At 40.3% G+C, this 20,295-nt stretch overlaps 1 protein-coding gene and 1 pseudogene across 2 annotated transcripts; one reads left to right on the top strand and one right to left on the bottom strand.

Moving 5' to 3' along the window:
• Positions 1-4,271, bottom strand: part of LOC129354030 (collagen alpha-1(XVII) chain-like) — a 16,262-nt pseudogene extending 11,991 nt beyond the window's left edge.
• A 4,821-nt stretch (positions 4,272-9,092) lies between these two features.
• dtd1 (D-aminoacyl-tRNA deacylase 1) lies at positions 9,093-18,728 on the top strand. Of its 2 annotated transcripts, XR_008605112.1 has the most exons (7): positions 9,113-9,210; positions 10,367-10,457; positions 10,560-10,795; positions 12,285-12,382; positions 15,696-15,860; positions 17,514-17,771; positions 18,711-18,728. XR_008605112.1 is itself a non-coding variant. In XM_055023508.1 (6 exons), the coding sequence occupies exons 1-5, from the start codon at positions 9,168-9,170 to the stop codon at positions 15,849-15,851; spliced, it is 624 nt and encodes a 207-aa protein (XP_054879483.1). In that variant the 5' UTR covers positions 9,093-9,167; the 3' UTR covers positions 15,852-15,860; positions 17,514-18,358. The 2 variants fall into 2 exon arrangements, 1 of the variants encoding a protein (XP_054879483.1); XM_055023508.1 differs by lacking the exon at positions 18,711-18,728 and having other exon boundaries at positions 9,093-9,210; positions 17,514-18,358.
• The last annotated feature ends 1,567 nt before the right edge of the window (positions 18,729-20,295 follow it).

Here is a 20,295-nt window from a genome sequence, read left to right on the forward strand (position 1 = left end):
GCACCTGACAGAACACAGCAGACCGGTTGACCCATCTGTCACAGATGGCAGCCATGGACCATCAAACATTTCTCAGTTAAACCATCATGTTTCTGTCATATCACTGTGAATCATGTTGATTATTTAAATGCCATCAAGTGTTTTGTATGAGTAAATTTCTGACAGAAAACAACAATTTTAATGAGTTTGCTATAACTTTAGAATTTTGTCTGGTTTTCTTTCTGAACATTGAAGATTTTAGTCGCTAAAATGCAAACTCACTTGATCCTGTTTTATAAGATGCAAAATTGTTGAGTTTTGCTAAATAACTATTGTCAAAATCTTGGGAGAAAACTCTTGGTTGTAAGATTATCTGGATCATATTTGATCATGTTTATAATATTTTCTCTCAGTGTTTTATTTTTAGTCGCTATAACAAAAGAAATCTCTAACCTCCATGGTGATCACATTTTATAGCTTTTATATTTTCTGGAATTACAAGGTACTTTCTGGAAACTTTCAACGTAGCTTTCTGGTACAAACAGTGCCATTCCTAGAAAATTTTCCTGGGACTCGCATGTCACCAACAGGGAGATTCCACCAATTTATACAATTTTCATGTAAGTTCCAGGAAAGCACCTTGGAGGAAAACTTTTCACTTCCAAGAGTTTATTCCAAAGTAGGAACTAGGGAATAAGCTCTGAAAGTCTGTAGGGTTTATAAAGTCTGTTGCACATGGGAACATTTTGCATCTTGTTTGGTTTCTTTAACACACTGTTAAAAGTGAAGATGTTTGTGAGTGTTTTCTGTGACTGACCTAATGGGTAAAGATGGGAGGCAGTGGTGTAGTTGTTGGGGTTTGAGCTGTAATATCCGCTGCTCACATCTCCTGACCAAACGCTGCCGTATTGATCTACAACAAAACACAAAACACGGTGAACGGATGAAACGCTCTCCTGTGCTTGGCACAGATGTACGTTCCTCTCCAGCTGACCGATGGGACCTGAGGAGCTCTCCGGTGTTGCCTTGGCTTCCACACTGGCCTTCTTGGGAATGGGCAGTGTGTTGTTGGGGGACTGGGTGGGGCTGGTGCTGGTGGAGCGGTTTCCCCTCAGCAGGCGCTTCACGTCATCCAGCTCCGTCCCTGCGATAAAATGCCAAAAACTCCGTCATGACTGGGTTTTAAATCTGATCCACAGAAGTGAACAGCTTCAGGTTGGATGTTTAGAGGTGAGAAGCCAAATCAGTGAAGGACTCACATCTGGCTGGAGGTGAAGCACTTTGGAGCCTGGCTCTGATCTCACTCTCTAAAAACAAAGAAAAGTAATTACTTCTATCTTACCTTAGGCTGATCATTTAAAATTAATTGTAAAAATGTTGTTTAAAGGCCATTAGTGCACCTCTGCTTTGAGTTCTCCTCTAGTGAAGTTGAAGTTGCAGTTGAACTTCCTAAAAATCAAACCAAGATCAATTCTCCCAACTGAGATCAGTTATACCTGCCAGTATAATCATTGACAGAAAATTCACATACCATACCTTCCTGCTGTACTCCAGGGAAGAATCAGAGCTTTCTGAAGCACAAGAAGCATCAAATGAAAACTTGCCCTGCATTGAAACCGCAAACAGTAGAAGACGTGATCTGTGACGAACCGTCAAAGACGTCTGACAGAGCAGCTGCCATGGTGGTCAGACTCTTCCTCTCCTTTGGAGGCTGAGTATGTAATGCCAGAGGATGATGAGCCCTTCTTTCCTTCCCTGGACCCTCCTGATGCGTAGCTGCTTTTGGTCACAGTGGAAACGGTCACAGCACCAAGACCCCCTTCTTTTTTAGTTTCTCTGCTTCCACTTCCAAAACTGTAGGAAATGCTAGAGGACCCTCCACCTGCCTCTTTAGACCGCTCTCCTCTCCCGGAGGCCACAGCGGCCCCTGAAGACCCTGAGGCCCCTGACCTTTCACCTGAGGACTGGGCAGAAGAAGTTCCTATGTTGGTGATGCGTACGTTCCCTGCTCCAGATCCACTGCGGTGGGAGCTGCTGGATTTGATCAGAACTGAACTGCTTGTTCCACCTGACCCACCGGAGCTGGAAGCAAAATCACCTGAAAACAAAGAGAGAAATCAGAAAATATCAGATTTCTTTCTGTGTTTTTCCCATCAGAGTTTATTAAAGTGAAATTCCTGGAGGGAACATTGAGTGGAAAACATCAGATTCCTGAAACCAATTTTCATTTGCAAGACTGAACTGGCAAAGTTAATATATGATTTACAAAGTGAGCAGTAATGTTTGAGTTTTTTGTAAGTTGGAAACATTCCCAAACCGCATGTCTTAACATGTTTTATTACTGTAAGTCTGCACATCTTCCACTCTGATAACAACAATTTATTACATGCACATATTTCTGCTGCTGGCTAATTAGTTTTTTCTTATTCAATTAAAAATGAAAAAAACTAGATCATGTTTAGTTTTTACTGGAATAAATGATGAGAAGTCTGATTAGCACTGATACAAATTTATCATTGTTTTTCTGGTTTGACATGTTTTTACAACTTAAAACTTAAATCCATCAATTACTTACTTTCCTGTAAGTCATTTCTGCTGTAATGAGATACAAAGAACTAAAAAGACTAAAAACAAAACTGTCCCTTCAGCAGCCATGTTGGATTTTGAGGTGTGAAAACAGCAAAGCTTACTTTGTGATGTAACTCCAGAGGTTGTCACTGATTTTTTGACCACTGTAGAAAAAAAAACCAACAGTGAATAATTAAATCCAACTTCTGTTTTAATATTTGTTTCCAGCATGAACAGATTGTATCAATGCTGCAAAAATATAAATTTATGAAACTTAGTTTATGAAATTTACTGTATTTCTCCCTCATTTAAATGACATCCTTAAAATATCATTACTGACAGCAAAATAACCTTACATGTGATCAACCTCAGTATACTTTTCATTATGAGTTATGAAGTTGTGTCATAATTTCTCTCTCATCACCTGAGCTGCTGCTGGCTGCAGCTCCTCCACCTGAGCTCACCACCTTCACTGCTGTCACCTGGTCCATCCAGCAGCTGGAAATAAATAACACTTTACTTTGCAAAGCAGACTTTAGAGCATAAAAATGGTAAATGTTCATGATGCTGAGCTCAGGTGTTATTACCACCTGAGGCGATTCATACTTTTCTGAGGCCGTGTAACTTTTTTTTTTTTCCCATCAAGGCATCTTGATTGATTAAAAGCTTTAACCTGAAGACTTCCAGACAGACGGAGCTGATTAATGTGATTCTGCTGAATAAAGGAATCTGCCCAGAGAGAGCAGGTGTGAGGTTTCAGTCATGTCAAAAGGAAAGTATCAGGTATTTCCTCTCGTTATACATGACAATCAAAAGCAGCTTCAGGCAGGTGTTCATTTCAGCCGTTTTTATGATCATTATACTCATATTTTCTCACGTCCTGGTCACTTTCCACCAATTAGGATTATTTTTTTTGTTAGAGACAATGACCTGAAGTCAAAATATGATTCCTCAAAATCATTCTTGCATTTCTATTAACTCTGTTAGTCAGGACAACAAGGAGCTCTGAGACAGCATCAACAGATTTTAAAGGGTTTTAATTTAATATTAATTCGTATGTTGTTTTTTTTTAATCATGGCATAAATATTTTTAACCAACATAATTTTTGTTATTTAGTTTCATTTCTGCTGCGGATCTCAGGATTTCCAAAATCTTCAACTTTTTTGTTACCATTTTCTGAGACAATTGTTATTGTGCGACAAACAATTTTTACACACAAATAAATCATTAAATTATATTAAATGTATGACATTTCATATAATTTTTCTGCAAACCACAAAAACATAAATCAATTAATAACTGACTAATAAATAATCAGATTATTTGAATGTCTGTTGTTAGTAAAGAATGTATTTGGAGCTCAATTTTATGGTCTTGTATTTCATTTAATTATTTATTTGTATGTTTTAAAGTATATATACTATTTTAGTTTTGTTTTTTACAGCATCTATAGATAATTAAATGTTTATGTTGCATTTCTGACATAAGGAAATGAGTTCTGTTTGACGCAGAACTCATTCAGGTGAAAATCGCCTCACTGAATCGGCTCTTTCAGGGGTTTTACTCAACAAAATCACCTGTTATCACATTAAAAACCTGTATTTAAGTTTACCTGTTAGATCATTTCTGCAGCGTTTTCCCGTCCAGCTCCTCTCCTCTGACCAGATCAGGGAATAGAGACGGAAAGTCCAGGTTCTCCGTGGAAACTACGTGCAGCTTCTGGTCTCACATGCGCCTTCAGAGTTTTTGTATTAGCTTTCCGTGACTCATAGCTTCAGTCGACAAGTTCTGACAGAGGCTGGAGGTTGGGGGGTCGCTGCTGCAGGCTGAGCAGGAAAATAACGGCCCCAGGCTGAAAGAAAGAGCAGAAGATGGTGAAAGTGATGAGACAATGAGCTTGTGCTGCTCTGAAATGACTTCTGTTTGTCTGAGGTTTACAGCATGTTTGAGATTTTGAAGATGAACTGGAGTCTTTCAGACCAGAATCAGTGAGACAAAGAGCTGCAGTTTGGGAGAGCAGGAAGAAACGTTTGCATGTTTTTGGCTTTGCAGAAGCAGTGAGGCGAGCAGAGCTCAGTTCATCACCACTGAGTTCTGGTTTGTTTTTGTTCTTCTCAGTGAAGCTGGCAAAAACATTTCTACACAATACATTCCAATTTCTCAATAATACATGCAAAAAAATATTTTACATTCAAGAGCAACAAAATAGTTTGATTTAGATTGAAAAGATGCAATATGGCATCAGAGAAGTTGCCTTTAGATAAATTGTGTCACAATCGTTCTTCAGGTCTGGAACCAGTGGACACCTGAAGGTGTTATGGACATTGTGTCATTTGCACATGGAGCTGTAAAGAGAGTCCTTTCTTCTTCTAAAGCTGTTGACTAAAAACTTTCTTCTCATTTAAGAAGTAGAAAACTGCACAAACTTTCATTAGCACAAACTTACAGCCTACAAAAAGATTTGTAAATCTGCTCTAAATGTGTTAACCATCAGATGAACCAGAATCAGGAAAGAGTTCAAAATTAAACCTTAACAGGAAGTAAAACTTTGAGTTTATTACGTTACATTAGCTTGTGTTAATGTAATCAATGCTGTTTATTCTCAGTTAAAAACAATAAAAAATTAAATAAAGAACAAATAATAGGATTAATATCCAGGCCGTATCCCAGTCTGATACTGTTGCTCCAACTTGTCTGAAATGTGAATAAATTTTTCTTTGACAGGACTTTCAACACAGTTTGTTAATTTAGGACAAATCAAATGATCCTTGCTGTGTTGAACTCAGTCAGGTGGAGTTTTATCCAGCCAGGATGAAGCTGTCACTCTCTTTCGCCTCTATAATAATGTTTTTTCTATCCAGACCCATCGGAGAATTATTAATTCGAAGGAATCGTGACTGAGTGCCATTTGAACTCATACCCAGCAGCTAAATATTATCTGTCAGGCATAATTTGTCCTGGCAAGTTTGGATTCTGACCCACATTCTTGAGAGATTGGTGGATGAAAAATTAAAGAAAATCCTGACACTTAAACAGAACTGATGGGAATTTTAAATTCTGTGTTAAAAGATAAAATGTTTTTTTGAGCAAAATTTTCACGTGCTGGATGAATCATGTTCAGGTGTCCCACGGCTCCTGAAACATGTTTCATTAGGTTTTCTGTCAAAATCAGGCAATAAATCCTCTTGTTCCAGAAGCCCCCGAGTTTAAGACGCTTCAGACCCAAAGCAAGATTTGCACAAAATGAATTTGTTATTTTTTTGACACTGTGAAAGAAACAACTTCACTGCTGATGTTGTTTCTCTGCTTCAGTTAAACCTCACAATCCGGCAGCGCTTCACTGTCACATGACCAAACAGATACCACACATCCTGTTCATTTTGTATTTGTTACTTATTTTTATTCTATATAATACCAGAATTTCCATGTAACTTAGCATTTGTATGTGTCTGATTATTTTTTTGTTATTTTCTACACATTATATTAATTGTTATGACTTGGTGCTTTCGTTGCTGATGTGATTCTTCCCCAGAGGCTCGGCTCGGTTCGGCTCGGCTCGGTTCTCTGAGGCTCGGCTCGGTTCTCTGAGGCTCGGCTCGGTTCTCAGAGGCTCGGCTCGGTTTTCTGACATGTGGTGGAACAGCCCGGTTTCCAGATCTCTGCAGACAGAAATGGGCCAGGCTCTGATTTTATGTGATGGTGTCAGTGATTTCAGTAAAGCTCATTTTCTCTTCTGTTCTGTTTTTGTTTTTCTGAGAAACCACAAATGGGACAGAAGTATTCTCAGACATGTTTGCAGGGAGAACGGGACAAAATATCATCTCAGTGATAAAACAGGCATGATTTCCATTGGTGTTTGCTACGGATAAGAAGAATTTTGAAACTATTGAAGGAACTCAGGTCTTGGACTCATTTAAAAAACTCTCCCTGTTTTTTCTAATGGACTCAAGACAGAAACAAAACAGAAGTCTGACAGTGAGAGTTTCAGCAATAGTCGGTATTGAGGTTTAACGTGGGTGGAGAGTTTCAGAGAAGCCACAAAGCAAATCAGGTGACAGCTTTGACCTTTAGCCCTCACATCGTAGGCAGAAGGAAGATAAATCAGAGCGATGAGTCGGTTCTTCTGACTCATCTGAAGGAACGCAGCAGCAAAGGAGACAAGGCTCTTCTTCAGATTTTGATATTGCTGAATACCAGACATTTATTCTAAGCTACATTATTAATATTGATTTACTTTTTTATTATTATATCAGCACTATTATCGTAGTTGTTGCTGTTTTACATTAAAACTACTTTTTTTATCTGAATTTGTATTTGTAATGGAATTTTTTAAGCCCACAATACATTTTCACAAGGTATTATTCCTTGTTTTGTGTGTAAAAGCTTCAAAACCAAAGGTGTAAAACATGTGTTTAGCTATTCTCTATAATAAAAAAAACATAATAATTTATAATCCAAATTAGTTGTTTAGCAAGTTTTAATTAGTGGATACCAATTGAACAATTATTGAACATCTTGTTTGATCTTATTTTAATTCGTGATTTTATTTTCAAAGAGTCAATTTAAAAAAAAAAAAAAGCTGTATTTCTTACTAAAAAGTAACTCCACATATTAAAGCAGTAAAGTTTACTGTAATGGGTTGTGTGAGCCAGCAGGTGGCGGTAATGCAACTCCATACCAACCACGAGAATAGAGAAAGAAGTGTGATGGCGGCTTCCTGAACGTTTAACCTGAAGATTCCCAGACAGTTCAACGTTTAAGAGCCTCCGGTTTTTTAGTCTCGAAATGACTATCAAAGACCCGATAAAGTGGAACTACAGAGTATCCGCAGTTTACGCCGTGGGCGTCTGGACACTATTAGGATCTTACGGTTTTTAAAATATACAGGTCGTTTGGACGAACCGGCAGGTGAGGAAACGGAGACAGAATCCCGATTAGCCGAGATGTTGCTTTCTTCTGTGACGATTTTTCATCTCATGAGATGAAAAATATTCTGTGTCTACAATAAGACGACCTGGTTTGTCTTAATGTTCCCTTTAGCGTTCTGATGGATATCAGCTTTTAAAAGGCGGCATTCAGAACTTCACTGGGAATTTATCTGATTTTAAGATGTTGTCGGTTTACGGTGATTCTATCATAGCTGTCTGTTCAAACATTGGACAGTAACACCAATGAATACTAAACAAGTAATTCGTCTGTAGTTATCTGTTTATTTGTTTGATTTAAAGAAGGAGTAATCACTACTAGTGACTAAAGCTGGTTTTCTTCTGTCTCATTGACTATTTCTCCCCTCAACTCAGAGAAACAAACATTCGAAGAGCCAGAAATTCCCAACAAGCATGTCTACGAAACTGCTCACTCCAAAACTACCATCATCTATAAGGAAGATTTCGTCCCGTACAGCAGGAGGATCTACAATTTCATCATGTCCTTGAGTGGAAGATCAGGAGATGGAGATGGAGACAAGTAGCTGCTGGACATGATTTAAGAGACAGACTTGCTGCCATGTTTGCATATTTGAAGAGGTTGTCTTTCATTATTTTGCCAAAAAAAGGGCAAAACATCTCTACAAAGCAGTGATCAGGTTCACATAGTATTTTATTAAAGCTCTAGATATTTAGGAATTTTTGCAAATCAGTTCTTTCATCTACAACAAAAAATGTTTTGCAACCACTTTAATTCATTTTGGCTCCAATTCCCAGCAGATTATGACTCACATTTGGAAAAAGCATGAAAAGGTGAAATGACCAGCATTCTACATTTCTTATGTGCTGATTATTTTGAAGAAAAAAACCAACCTACTATCTTCTTGTGAATTAAAAATAAGGATACTTGAATTCATTACATCAAGTGTTTTTTAAATGTGACAGATCATTGCATTTCTGGAAAAAGAACAAATAAGTAGCTTATAATTTGTATGAATTTCCCATTCATTTTGGGTTCTTAGTTGTTTATCTGAATTGTTTGTTGTTTTTTTACCTCGTGGAATATTATATACTTTGACCATTTGCTTCTTTGTTGAACTGGTAGACGTCATGGTCCTGCTTGACACCTATTTGTTTCACAGGTTTCAACAATTTATCCCAAATTAAATTAAATTGATTTCAATGTTAGGAACAATACAGGAGTCACTAAGACACAGACGAGCTGAAAGCAGCATTTGACTACAATTAGAAATATATTTGACAAGTCAAAGCTAGAAAACTACACCAACTTTCAGATGATGGCAGAATGATGCTGTGGTGCTGCAACATGGCTTGAAGTAATGAGATAATGAGAAATTAAACTACCTCCTAATTCTTCTAATCAACAGCTGCAGTGAACGCTTATTCTCAAAATATGGAATCTGTCGGACTTTAAATAATTTATTCAAATCTAAAAAGCATGATGATGATGATAAAAATGCTGATGGTGACAACAAATATGACAATGAAGATGATAGAGACAAGACAAAATGTAAATACGTTTCCCCTAAAAAAAAATTATTTAAAAATTCCTTTCTGGCTTCAGCTGGCGTTGTTGTGTTTCCAACTTCCACCGCTAGATGTCAACAAACTACCACTGAGTGCAGGAGTTGACCGGAAGCTTTGACAGCGTGCTGTCCTGCAGAAGCACAACAATGAGAGCGATTATCCAGCGGGTGACCAAAGCGAGTGTGACAGGTGAGCTTTGAATGAGCCGAGCGGACGGAGTCGGAATCTGTAGCTGAAATAGTCGAAGACAATCGGCAGACAGCCGGTAGTAGCTGCCATGACCAGCTAGCCGAGTTAGCCCCGTTAGCATTAGCATCCCACTTGAAATGAATGGGGCGGCGTCAGACCGCTGCTATCTAAAACTGGACTTTTAGCTCAAGGGAAACAAGTTCATACAACTGAATAATGATGAATATGACAATTGATTCAGACGCAGTTAATCCTGCTGGATGTAGGCGGTCATGTCGTTTTACAGTAACAGTTACAATAATTCAGTTTCACTTTAATCCTGTTTACATCTGCTGTTCAGATTCAGATTAAACTGGACTCGATTCAGACAATAAAATGTTTATTTCAGGTCTGTTGGAGTCGCAGAGGTTAAGATCGCTAGAAAAAATAAAAGGAAAAATAAGAAAAGTCACCGCTGAAGTATTTAAAAATATAGTTTAGAAATTACTCTTAATTATTGTAAATACCATCACAAATACACTGAAATAATAATTAAATGACATTACAATTATAATGGCGTTTTTATAATAATAATATTAATAATAACTTTTTATTTGAGGAACTGATGTTTTAATTTTATTTCTGTAACTTAACTGATTAATCCAACAAATAGAATTTGCAAGAACAGCTGCCACTAATATTCTTTTATTCTGATAATAATCTATAGAATACTTTATTAGTTTGTGTTATTTATTTATAAAATCAGGGCAATGCATATTAATCAATACATCATCAAAAGAAAGATTTTTTTTCTTTCTTTTTCACACTAATGTAAAAATTATTTATTGCATATCAGTAATTAAATTGTAAATTTGCAGTCATTCTTGACCCTGCAAGAATAACTATAAGTACAATCAACAAATGGAGGGATGAATCCTTTGAGATAAAGTGATAAAATATTTGTTTCCAATCTCTGTGATCTCTTTCTAACAATGATACATTCTTGATACATTCACTCACTCTCTGCTGAAAATAAACCCAAAAATCTCCTGGCTGGAAAATGTTCATCAGAACCTTGACATGCAGGTGAACCAAAGCTCTGAACTGTGTGAGCACAAAGAGTTCTTGAATTCCTGGTGTTGTTGAAAAGGCTGTTTCTGTTTTCATTGTCCTGCAGTGGGAGGGGAGCAGGTCAGCTCCATTGGACGAGGAATCTGCGTCCTGCTCGGGATTTCTGCAGATGACACGCAGAGAGATGCTGAGTACATGTAAGTGTAAACCCATCTTGCAAACATGTCCATAGATACAGATGAAATGAACTTTGAATCAGTTTGCTTCTTCATCTTTTCATAAGCACTGTGTGTCTTCAGGGTCAGAAAGATCCTGAACCTGCGGCTGTTTGAGGACGAGAGCGGCCGGGCGTGGGCCAAGAGTGTTATGGACAGAGAGTTGGAGGTGTTGTGTGTGAGCCAGTTCACCCTGCAGTGCATCCTGAAGGGCAACAAACCAGACTTCCACGCCGCCATGCCGGCAGAGCTCGCCCAGCCCTTCTACAACAGCATCCTGGAGAGCATGAGGAGCGCCTACAGGCCTGAGCTCATCAAAGGTGGGCGGGATCTCAACCAAGGACGAGGCTTTAAACCATCACTTCTGAGTGAACTGAGAGGAAAAGCTGCAGAACTGAGTTGAATCAGCTAAATCTTTAACATAACACACAATCATCGTACAATTAAACGATCAGCTCTGTGATAAGGTGCAGTAACCTGCTCCAGATGTGTCCACTGCAGTCAAAAAGACTGGACTAAGTTGGTACTGAGGACCCAAAGTGTCCTCAGAAATGCTAGAAAGATTCACCAATGCACTTTTTTCACTTCTGATACTGATTTAAATATCTGAGGTTCAGTCCTCAGTCAGTTCAGCTGTTTTTCTTTAACAGAACCTGATCATAATTGAAACGTTTCTTTTTTAAACACAGACATAAATGCAAATTTCACATTTATGTGATAACTGTGCAGCACACTAACACACGCATAGCTTCACAAGCTGGTCAAAGATGCTACAACAACACAACTTTCATTTGTTCCATCAGAGCAATTAGCAGTAAAACAGTCACTGTAAAATAAATAAACCAAAACTGACAGAAATGGCACCGCTTGAACAAATATGTAAAAATAAATGAGAAACCTTTCAAATGGTTCAGAAAGTTCAATAAAAAAAATAAATAAATATTAAGCTTGATGTCACTCAGAGCACAAAGCATAGAATTAGGATGAATAGATCTGCCCTTATGGGGCACATTGTCACTCACACCCAATCTAGAAATGTTTTTCTAATATCAGATACAGATGTTGATCGATATTGAGATAGAACTTCATTCTTCAGCGATGCAGACTTACCAAACCTCAGCTTCTTCTGAAGATGATCAGAAGAGCATTTCCATACTGATGCAGGTTTTATGGAAACAATGTTGGAAAAAGACCTGATTCCTAAAGCCCTTGATTGGGAACAGGCTGTGCTTTCTGTATGGAAACCTTCAGGTATGAAATTGCTGAAATGAAAGGGACATTTGAGAACATTCATGTCATAATGTGACAACACGCCGGTCGTTAAAGTCGGGTTTATTGTCGCCGATCGGAGCCGCGTCACCTCCATTGTCTCATTTCCTCACAGTTAAAATCAAAGTGTGAATTTTCCCTCCGTTGGGTTTGGAGCGGCACTGCGTCCCCCTGCCGTCAACGCCACGTCATTGTGGCGGTCAGGAGCTGGAAGCGGCGGTGGCAGTGAACTGGGTCAGCCCACTGGGGAGCAGGTGAGGAGGACACCTCGTCCCAGCAAAGGGAGGCGTGAGCCTTCCTAATTAGCCCCCTCCCCACATCCTCCGGAGAGGAAAACATGATGATGCATCAGTTTTCTCCCACAGCTTCATTGTGCAGATGGTGTCATCAATTTAAAGAAACCTGCGAGAAGAAAGGAGAGCAGTTCGAGTGAAACTTGCTGTCCTTGTCCGCCTCTTTTTATCTTCCCTCTTAACTGCAGCCGAACTCGGCAAGCACATGAAAAACACATGATTTATCGTCCTCCATTTTGTTTTCCAGATGGGAAGTTTGGGGCCAGCATGCAGGTCAACATCCAGAACGACGGTCCAGTTACAGTGGAGCTGACATCACCGTCTGCTCCCACAGACCCCAAACAGGTACCCAGTCATCTTCATCAGTCATCTTCATCAGTCACCTTCATCAGCAGAGGGGTTCAGCTCAGATCAAGAGCAGTGACACTCATCAGGCAGATTTCATTTTTTATTTCGTCAATTTTGTTTGAAAGCTGCTGAACTTAAACTTACTTTTAAACTGAAAAGTAGCCATTCAAAAAATTACTAAATTAAAAGTAAAAAACAAAGTATTGGGTAAAACGTTTCCCCAAGTACTGAGTAACTGATCAAAACTTTATCATCTAATGTTGAACAATGATATTTAAATTTCCATGTAAATAATGATATTTAAAGGACCAAAATAAAAGTAGAGTATTATAATAAAATGACGAAATGTGTGCTGCAGCGAGGCGGTGTGTGCTGCAGCGAGGCAGTGTGTACTGCAGCGAGGCAGTGTGTGCTGCAGCGAGGCGGTGTGTGCTGCAGCGAGGCAGTGTGTGCTGCAGTGAGGCGGTGTGCTGCAGCGAGCTTTCTGCAGGACTCCTCCTCCTGGGAGCTCGTCACTTTTTAAAACATGAATGCTTCATAAAACAAGGACTCGCCAGGATTCCTCCTCTGAGACGCAGGAGCATCAGAAAGAGTTAATATATGTTCAGACATTCATGCTGGAAGGAAGCGCCGCTTTACAGACGGCTCTCTGAAAGACATTAGATTTATTTGAGACTTGATTTCTTCTTTACATCTTTGGACTGGGAATAAATGGCTGAATATTGAAGACCTAATGTATCTGTTGCACACAGGGTAAATTTTAGAGGGCCTGTCAAAGATCTAAGATGTGGCCTGGGTGTGAAATTATGGATTTAAGCAATTTATTCTCCAGATAAAGAGAATTTGTGCTTAAAAAAAGTTTCAGATTCAGGTGCAAACGTTTGGAGAGCTTATTGGAATCTTTAGAAACTCTTTTAATTAAATCAAATTTGGATCTCAAATTTTTTTTAATTGATTTTAATTTGAAAAATATTTTTCCCAAAGGGAAGTTAGATGTCCAAGTATGTGGATGGTGACGCTTTGAGCAGGAAGGCTCTCCAATAGCAGTCAGTCTTGCAACCAATCTGAAGAGGCCTCTGACTGAAGAATTATTGCTGTATGAAAGTCTCATTACTTTTATAACATGCTAACTGTTTGTTATCCAGGTGGCAGAGACAATATTACACAGTAACATTTACTGTTGTTACCAAGCTCTTCTTATCTATTTCATTTGCTTTTGTCACTCCTCTTTAAATGTGATTTTTATAACATTTACCTTTTTTGGCATCTAAAACATAAATTTGACAAATTTTGCGCATTGACTTTGTAGCTGAATTCAATTCAGTTCAAATTTATTTAATCAAACATTAAATCATGTAACATGTGAGAAACAGCAGCCATTGTTTTGTAAGATGTTTTAGTTTTTTGTCTTCCTGCTGCTGAGCTTCGCTCCATCTCTGTCTGCTCAGCCATTTCCCCGAAAGGACGGATAGTCAGGCAATCGGCTGAATTTTAATCTTGTCTGTTTGGGATGTTTAGCAGCAGAGGCAGCGGGGCCAAACATGGGGATAAACAGGGCGGCCATCAGGCTGAGCTTGGCTCAGTTCAGTGGGTGGAGGGGTTGCAGCGACAGCCAGCAGACACTGCTCCTTTCTTTCCATAAATCAGGGATTGAGTCCCGGGCGGGGTCAGGCTGACAGTAAACAATGGAGGCGATGAAACCCACCCCGCTGGTCGCTGGGAGCTGCAGCGGCGGATCATCTCTCTGGGATTATGTAACGTTTGATCGTGTTAGTGGAGGCTTTTATCTGCTCGGGATCCAGAGTTTAGTGTCTGTAACTTTTCAGAACAAACAACATATATGTTCACCTCCATGATCTAATCAGACGTTACATCATCGGAACCGCTTCCATACAAGTTTTTATGCTGTTTAAATAATGTAATTTGTTACGCAAGGCTTTGGATTTTGTGAGATGACAGTAAGTCCCAGAGAGCCATGAAAGTTTTAGCGGCCGGGACGTCGCATGTCGGCTGACGACTTCATCAGCTCTCTGCCTCCGTGCTTCCTGCATCGCAGATGAAGATGAAGACGAGGAGAGGCTGCAAATGGTGGGGGGTGAAGGGTCGCGATTGGACCAGTGCAGACCCACTTTCTGGTTCTGCTGAGTCAGCAGGAAGCTCAGATCAATAACAGGATTTGTGTGTTTATTTCATTTCTCTTGTAAACAGACAGCAGTTAGAAAGAAATTAGAGATTTGAGAAGATTGGCCAGCAGTCTGCAGGCTTCCCAACAACAGAACCGCTAAAGAAAAGTTTAGCCAGAGAAAATAACTTGAATTTATCCTAAATATATCCCAGTTATATTAATTCAAGGGAAGGCATCCTTTTATAAAAACGTTATAGCACATGTTTTGTACAAGACAATTCAAAGTCCTTTAGAGAGAAATGTAAAGAAATTTAGAGCAGATATTAAAAACACAAACAGAAATTAAACAAGATAAAACAATGAACACATAGAAAAAAAATCATTGACTAATTAAATAATAATAAAAAATTTTCAGGTTTTATTTTGATTTTAGAGTAATTTTTACTGTCATAATTTTTACATTTTATTCAGTCCAGCCAAATAAAACTTGTTTAGACCTTTTGGAGAAAAAAAAGCAGATAATTTCTAATAAAAATATACAGGAACGAGTCGTCATGTTGGCACTTATGGCATTTATTATAAACAGTAATAAGACAACAAAGGTCTCCAGGTCAACCGAGCGACCAGTCGGTGATCTCACAAAAGTTTGGAAGTCAGGCCGATTTATTGGCCCACCTGCTGTTTATGTAAAATTAGATTAATGAAGCGCAAACTGTGCCACAGCCTCCGGTTGAGGAGCAGATTCTCTGCATGTCTCTCCATAAACAGCAGCTGAATCAGAAACTTCCAGCTGAGGGTTGAAATGACGGCTGCCCTCTGGTCACCGTGTACGGATCAAACCAGAATATGATTTATTGTCATTTCAATCATTTTTTTTCCAGTAACCAGCTCCTTGTTTTGAACTACATGTATCATTTTGTTTTATCTCTCAGTAAAGCGAGCAGGAAGTGTTTTTTTTCTGTTGGGTTGGGAATCGTCTCCATGTTGGACGGCGCATCGGAAACCTGGCATCAACACGTCCCTGTTTTCTTTCCTTCCAGAGAAAAAGGTTTCAATAATTCAGAAGAAAAAAGAGCCACTTTTAAACTATTCAGAGGTTGACACAGATTTACTCTGTGCAGGTAAACTACGTGAAAGATAAAATGTGAAACCACAAACTGTCTTTTTCTGTTTGTGTTTCTTCAGCTTTCCAAGTTGGAGAAGCAGCAGCTCAGGAAGGAGAAGACGCGCGCTAAAGGCTCGTCCGAGTCGGGCCGGGAGAAGAGCTCGCTGCGGCCCAGGCAGGACCCCGGCGCCAGCAGCGGGGCGGACGGCGACGTGTCTTCAGACCGGGAGCCGTGATGCTGCAGGGTGAGCTGGCGGGGTCACGGGGTCATGGGGTCAGATAAACAGAAAGATTCTTCATCAGTCCGTCCATCCTCTTCATCTCCAGGTTCCATGTTCAGACCCTGATAGCTGTAGAACTATGAGTCATAAATTAATTGTGAACATCTGTTTGTTGCATTTAAAAAACAACAGAAAACTCTGGAAAACTCTGGACTAATTAAAAAGTGTAGGAACCCGGTTTTCATGACTATCAGCAAACTGCACTCCAGCCGTCACAAGCCGCTGGTTTCCACATTTCTTCTTCCTGTTTGTGTCCGCTGTTTTACTGCTGTTGACATTTCAGTGAAACTTAGCAACAGGCAGGGAGACGGAGCTGTTTGTTTGTTTGCGGTTCACACTGAACGCCGAACCGAGGTGACGTTCCGGCCCAGCCAGTTCGCAAACAGGATTTGTTTTCCATGGAGAGCCGGGGTTGTCGGGATGGAAGCAGTTGCTCAGCTTTCTGCTCTTTAATCTGCACCAACATGCTGGGTAAATATCAGCTCTGCCATGTGGGGGCTTCGGCTCCTGATGGCAGGAGGAAGTGGCTCGGTAGGCGGATTACTTGGGTTCTGATGTGAGCGTTTGCTGCGGAAGAAGGGAACATGGCTGGAAGAGAAAGGAGGAGAGGGAGCTGGTCTTCCTGAGGTTTGCTTTGCATGACTTAAACATGAGCAATGTGTTTTTTTTTTTTTTTTGCTCCAAATGAGTTCGCTTTTATCTTCTCCCCACTGACTTCCTGTTTTGGAACAGCCAATCCTCATCTTGCTTTAGTCAGAACCAAACACACTTACTGCTCTTAAAATGACAGATTATGGAGCTTCAGTTTGATTAAATTAAAATGTAAAGTTAAAACAAAGCTTCTCCAACCTGTCTTCATCCCTGATTCTCCTTTTCCTTCTCATCTTCAATCACAATCAGGGACACAAAGCTGATTATGAGTCATTAGATTTGCACATTGGGACAACTCAATGTTGAAGATAAAACTTTTATGGAGATTTGTTAAACAATTGATGGAAACTTAATGTTCCAAATAACAGCTTTTCAGGTATGAACTTCCGGAGGTTTATAAGTTTACCGGACTCCATCCAAACAGCCGGTGCTCAGTGATCAAACCTCCTGAGAAAATCTGTTTACCAGGAACTCATCACATTTTCTGTGCTTCATTTTGAAGCTGCAAAGAGCTGAACACCTCTGGATGAAACATACACAGCAATGCAGATAATGTAAAAGGACAGTTCTGTTATAATCTCTATATTATAAGTCAGTCCTATTACAATCTTCTAAAATGTAGTAGTTTGTTGTTTCTGCTCTTTTCATACTTGATAAAGGTAAACATCATAAAACATGCATTTTGACGATGATGATGTCAGAACTCCTTGGATTCTTGTTCGGTAAACCGTTTAAAAACACTGGATTGTTAAATATTAAGGATACATATTGTCACCTCGTTCGTTTTTGGCAGCAGCAGAAGAAGCTTTGATATTAAATGACTCATATTTTGTATAAAAGATGTTTCTGATGCCATGAACTATTTTAAAAGGGGAAAAGCAGTTTCTCTGTGTTGTAAACGTTACGTTGGTCCTTAAATCCTAGTGACGCCCCTGCTGACCAGCGTTTTCTTCTTTTCTGATTCAGATGCAAACCAAACTGTGGACACTCAGGAAGAACGCTTCGACCCGTTTACAGACTGACCGACACATCGGACCGAATGAAACCCAGCAGCTCATTAAATCCTTCGTCCTCGTTGTTTCTCCATTTGTCCTCTCCGGCCGTCTCTGTTGGACTCTCTCCTCTCTCTTCCCGCTCCGTTCGTGTCGCTGGGCTGCAGATCTTCTCCAGTGCTGCCAGCCGGAGCGCACCAGTGCCACCGCCACCTCTCAGCGCCTGTTTACCGTGTGAGCAGATTGTTTGTTCTGAGTTTGAACTGGAATGTCTCTGTAACTAACAGAGACACAAACAGACGCTTTAAATAAGAACTCCATTATCCTGATGTCCCGCTTTCCTTTCTGCATGCTTGGACACATCTTTGAGGTACTAATTGAGCTCACAAGCATCCAGCAGGTGCATCACTGTCGTCACTTTTAATTAACTGGAACAGGGAGCCAAATCTCACAAAAATAAAACCGAGTATTTCTCTTAGCAACAGAAAGGCATTCAGATTGTTTTATAATTGGGATTAATGTGAAAAGTGTCAGGAAAGCTGCAGTGATGCGTATGTTTTGATGCAAGTCTTATTTTCTTTCTGTGAAGAAGGCAGAGAGGAGACTTAAACTTAGTTTGAAAAAGCGGGAAGAAGGAAAAGCTGAAGATTCAGATGGAAATGACTTCTGGGAGATTTGAACTTAAATCCATCAGATTGCCTTCTCTTTGCTTCTTCTTGGCATTTGGGGAAAATTAATGCTGAAATTTATCCGGCTGCCCCGCTGTGTTCTGACAGGCCTGAATGTATATTTTGTTACTGTATAAATTTTAAAAACATCCACGTTTGTGTGGCTGTCGTCATTTCCATTGTGCGTTGGCAGTTCTTTGCAACTTTTCCACATTTTTATCGTCTAACAACCATAAACTTCTCTGGAATTATTGGGATTTTATGACAAACCAAAGCAAAGTACTATGAAGCCCAGGGAAAATCAGGCTTTTCCACATTATTTTTGGTTTTTACCAATAAATATTTGAAAATAGTAAACCATAATCAGGCCACTTTACTCTGATCCTTCTAAATAAAATCTCGTGGTGCTAACTGCTTGAAGAAGTTACCTAATAAGTAAACGTAGTCCAGCTGTGTTTAGTTTAATCGCACTTTAAACCCAGATGTTTTGTTTCTGGCCTCAGAGGTTCCTTAGAGAACAGCCAGCATCATGAAGACCAACGGACCCTGCAGAGAGGACGGACCAACGGACCCTGCAGAGAGGACGGACCAACGGACCCTGCAGAGAGGACGGACCGACGGACCCTGCAGACAGGACGGACCAACGGACCCTGCAGACAGGACGGACCAACGGACCCTGCAGACAGGACGGACCAGCGGACCCTGCAGAGAGGACGGACCAACGGACCCTGCAGACAGGACGGACCAGCGGACCCTGCAGAGAGGACGGACCGACGGACCCTGCAGACAGGACGGACCAACGGACCCTGCAGACAGGACGGACCAACGGACCCTGCAGACAGGACGGACCAGCGGACCCTGCAGAGAGGACGGACCAACGGACCCTGCAGACAGGACGGACCGACGGACCCTGCAGACAGGACGGACCAACGGACCCTGCAGACAGGACGGACCAACGGACCCTGCAGACAGGACGGACCAACGGACCCTGCAGACAGGACGGACCGACGGACCCTGCAGACAGGACGGACCGACGGACCCTGCAGACAGGACGGACCAACGGACCCTGCAGACAGGACGGACGACGGACCCTGCAGTCAGGACGGACCAACGGACCCTGCAGACAGGACGGACCAACGGACCCTGCAGACAGGACGGACCAGCGGACACCGGCCGGGACACGGACGTCCACCACTCTGACACTTGGGTGTAATTTTATTGTCTCCAATGGGAAATGCATTTGGAACATCATATTATGAACAAAACATCACAAGTTTGATCATTCAGCATCAACAGACTGCAATGTGCAGAGGTGCAACAGAAATGCAGAATGTGCCAAATGTTTTTTACAATTAATTGTGAGAATATTTGATAGAGTAATCGATTACTAAAGTAATCACTAGCTGTAGCCGTAGTCTAAACATAACAGTTTACCTCTAAAGTCCTTCCTATCTGACTCTTTACTACCCAGCATGCTTTTAGTGAGCAGTGACAGATAATCATACCGCGCAATAATCCAAAACCTTAAAACAGATTCAATAAAACTTTTCTAAGACATAAACTCAGAAGAAACTAAAAACTCAGTTTCCAGCTGGTTTTGGACCAAAATGTGACTTAAAGGAGAAAATGTTATGAAGAACAATCTCCAAATATTTATCATTATCCATCAGTTCAGTGGAGCCTCTATTTACTGATGTTGATGACTTCCTGAAGTCGGTGATCACTTCCTCACTTTTCCATGTTGATCTTCAAAAATGACTCATCAACCCAAAACTAACACCGACTTTAAAGGGACAGTTTTATGTATTTTAAAGTCACATTTGGCCGTTTTATAGCATAACCAAGTGACTATGTTGATTTCAGTTGTCATAAAGAAAATGCTATGTCTACGACTCACAATGATTTTAATGCCTTTGCATTGGGTTTCTGAATGGCCTAGTCAAAGTCTAAATCTAAATCCGATGAATAATCTGTGGAAATACTTGAAAACAGACATTGACAAGTGCTCAGCCTCCAACCTGACTGAGAATCAGGTCAAAAATTCAAATTCCCCAAAACACTTTATAGATTAATTCCAAAGGAAATGAA

The sequence above is a fragment of the Poeciliopsis prolifica genome, unplaced genomic scaffold (assembly GCF_027474105.1).
Source record: "Poeciliopsis prolifica strain line A6 unplaced genomic scaffold, Auburn_PproV2 SCAFFOLD102, whole genome shotgun sequence".
Lineage (NCBI taxonomy): Eukaryota > Metazoa > Chordata > Actinopteri > Cyprinodontiformes > Poeciliidae > Poeciliopsis > Poeciliopsis prolifica.

Bases quoted from the DNA above. Each gene is read 5' to 3' on its own strand.
- dtd1 (XM_055023508.1), top strand. From the start codon at position 9,168: ATGAGAGCGATTATCCAGCGGGTGACCAAAGCGAGTGTGACAG. The intron at 10,458-10,559 runs GTAAGTGTAAAC...GTGTGTCTTCAG, and splicing joins CAGAGAGATGCTGAGTACAT to GGTCAGAAAGATCCTGAACC. The intron at 10,796-12,284 runs GTGGGCGGGATC...TTTGTTTTCCAG, and splicing joins CAGGCCTGAGCTCATCAAAG to ATGGGAAGTTTGGGGCCAGC.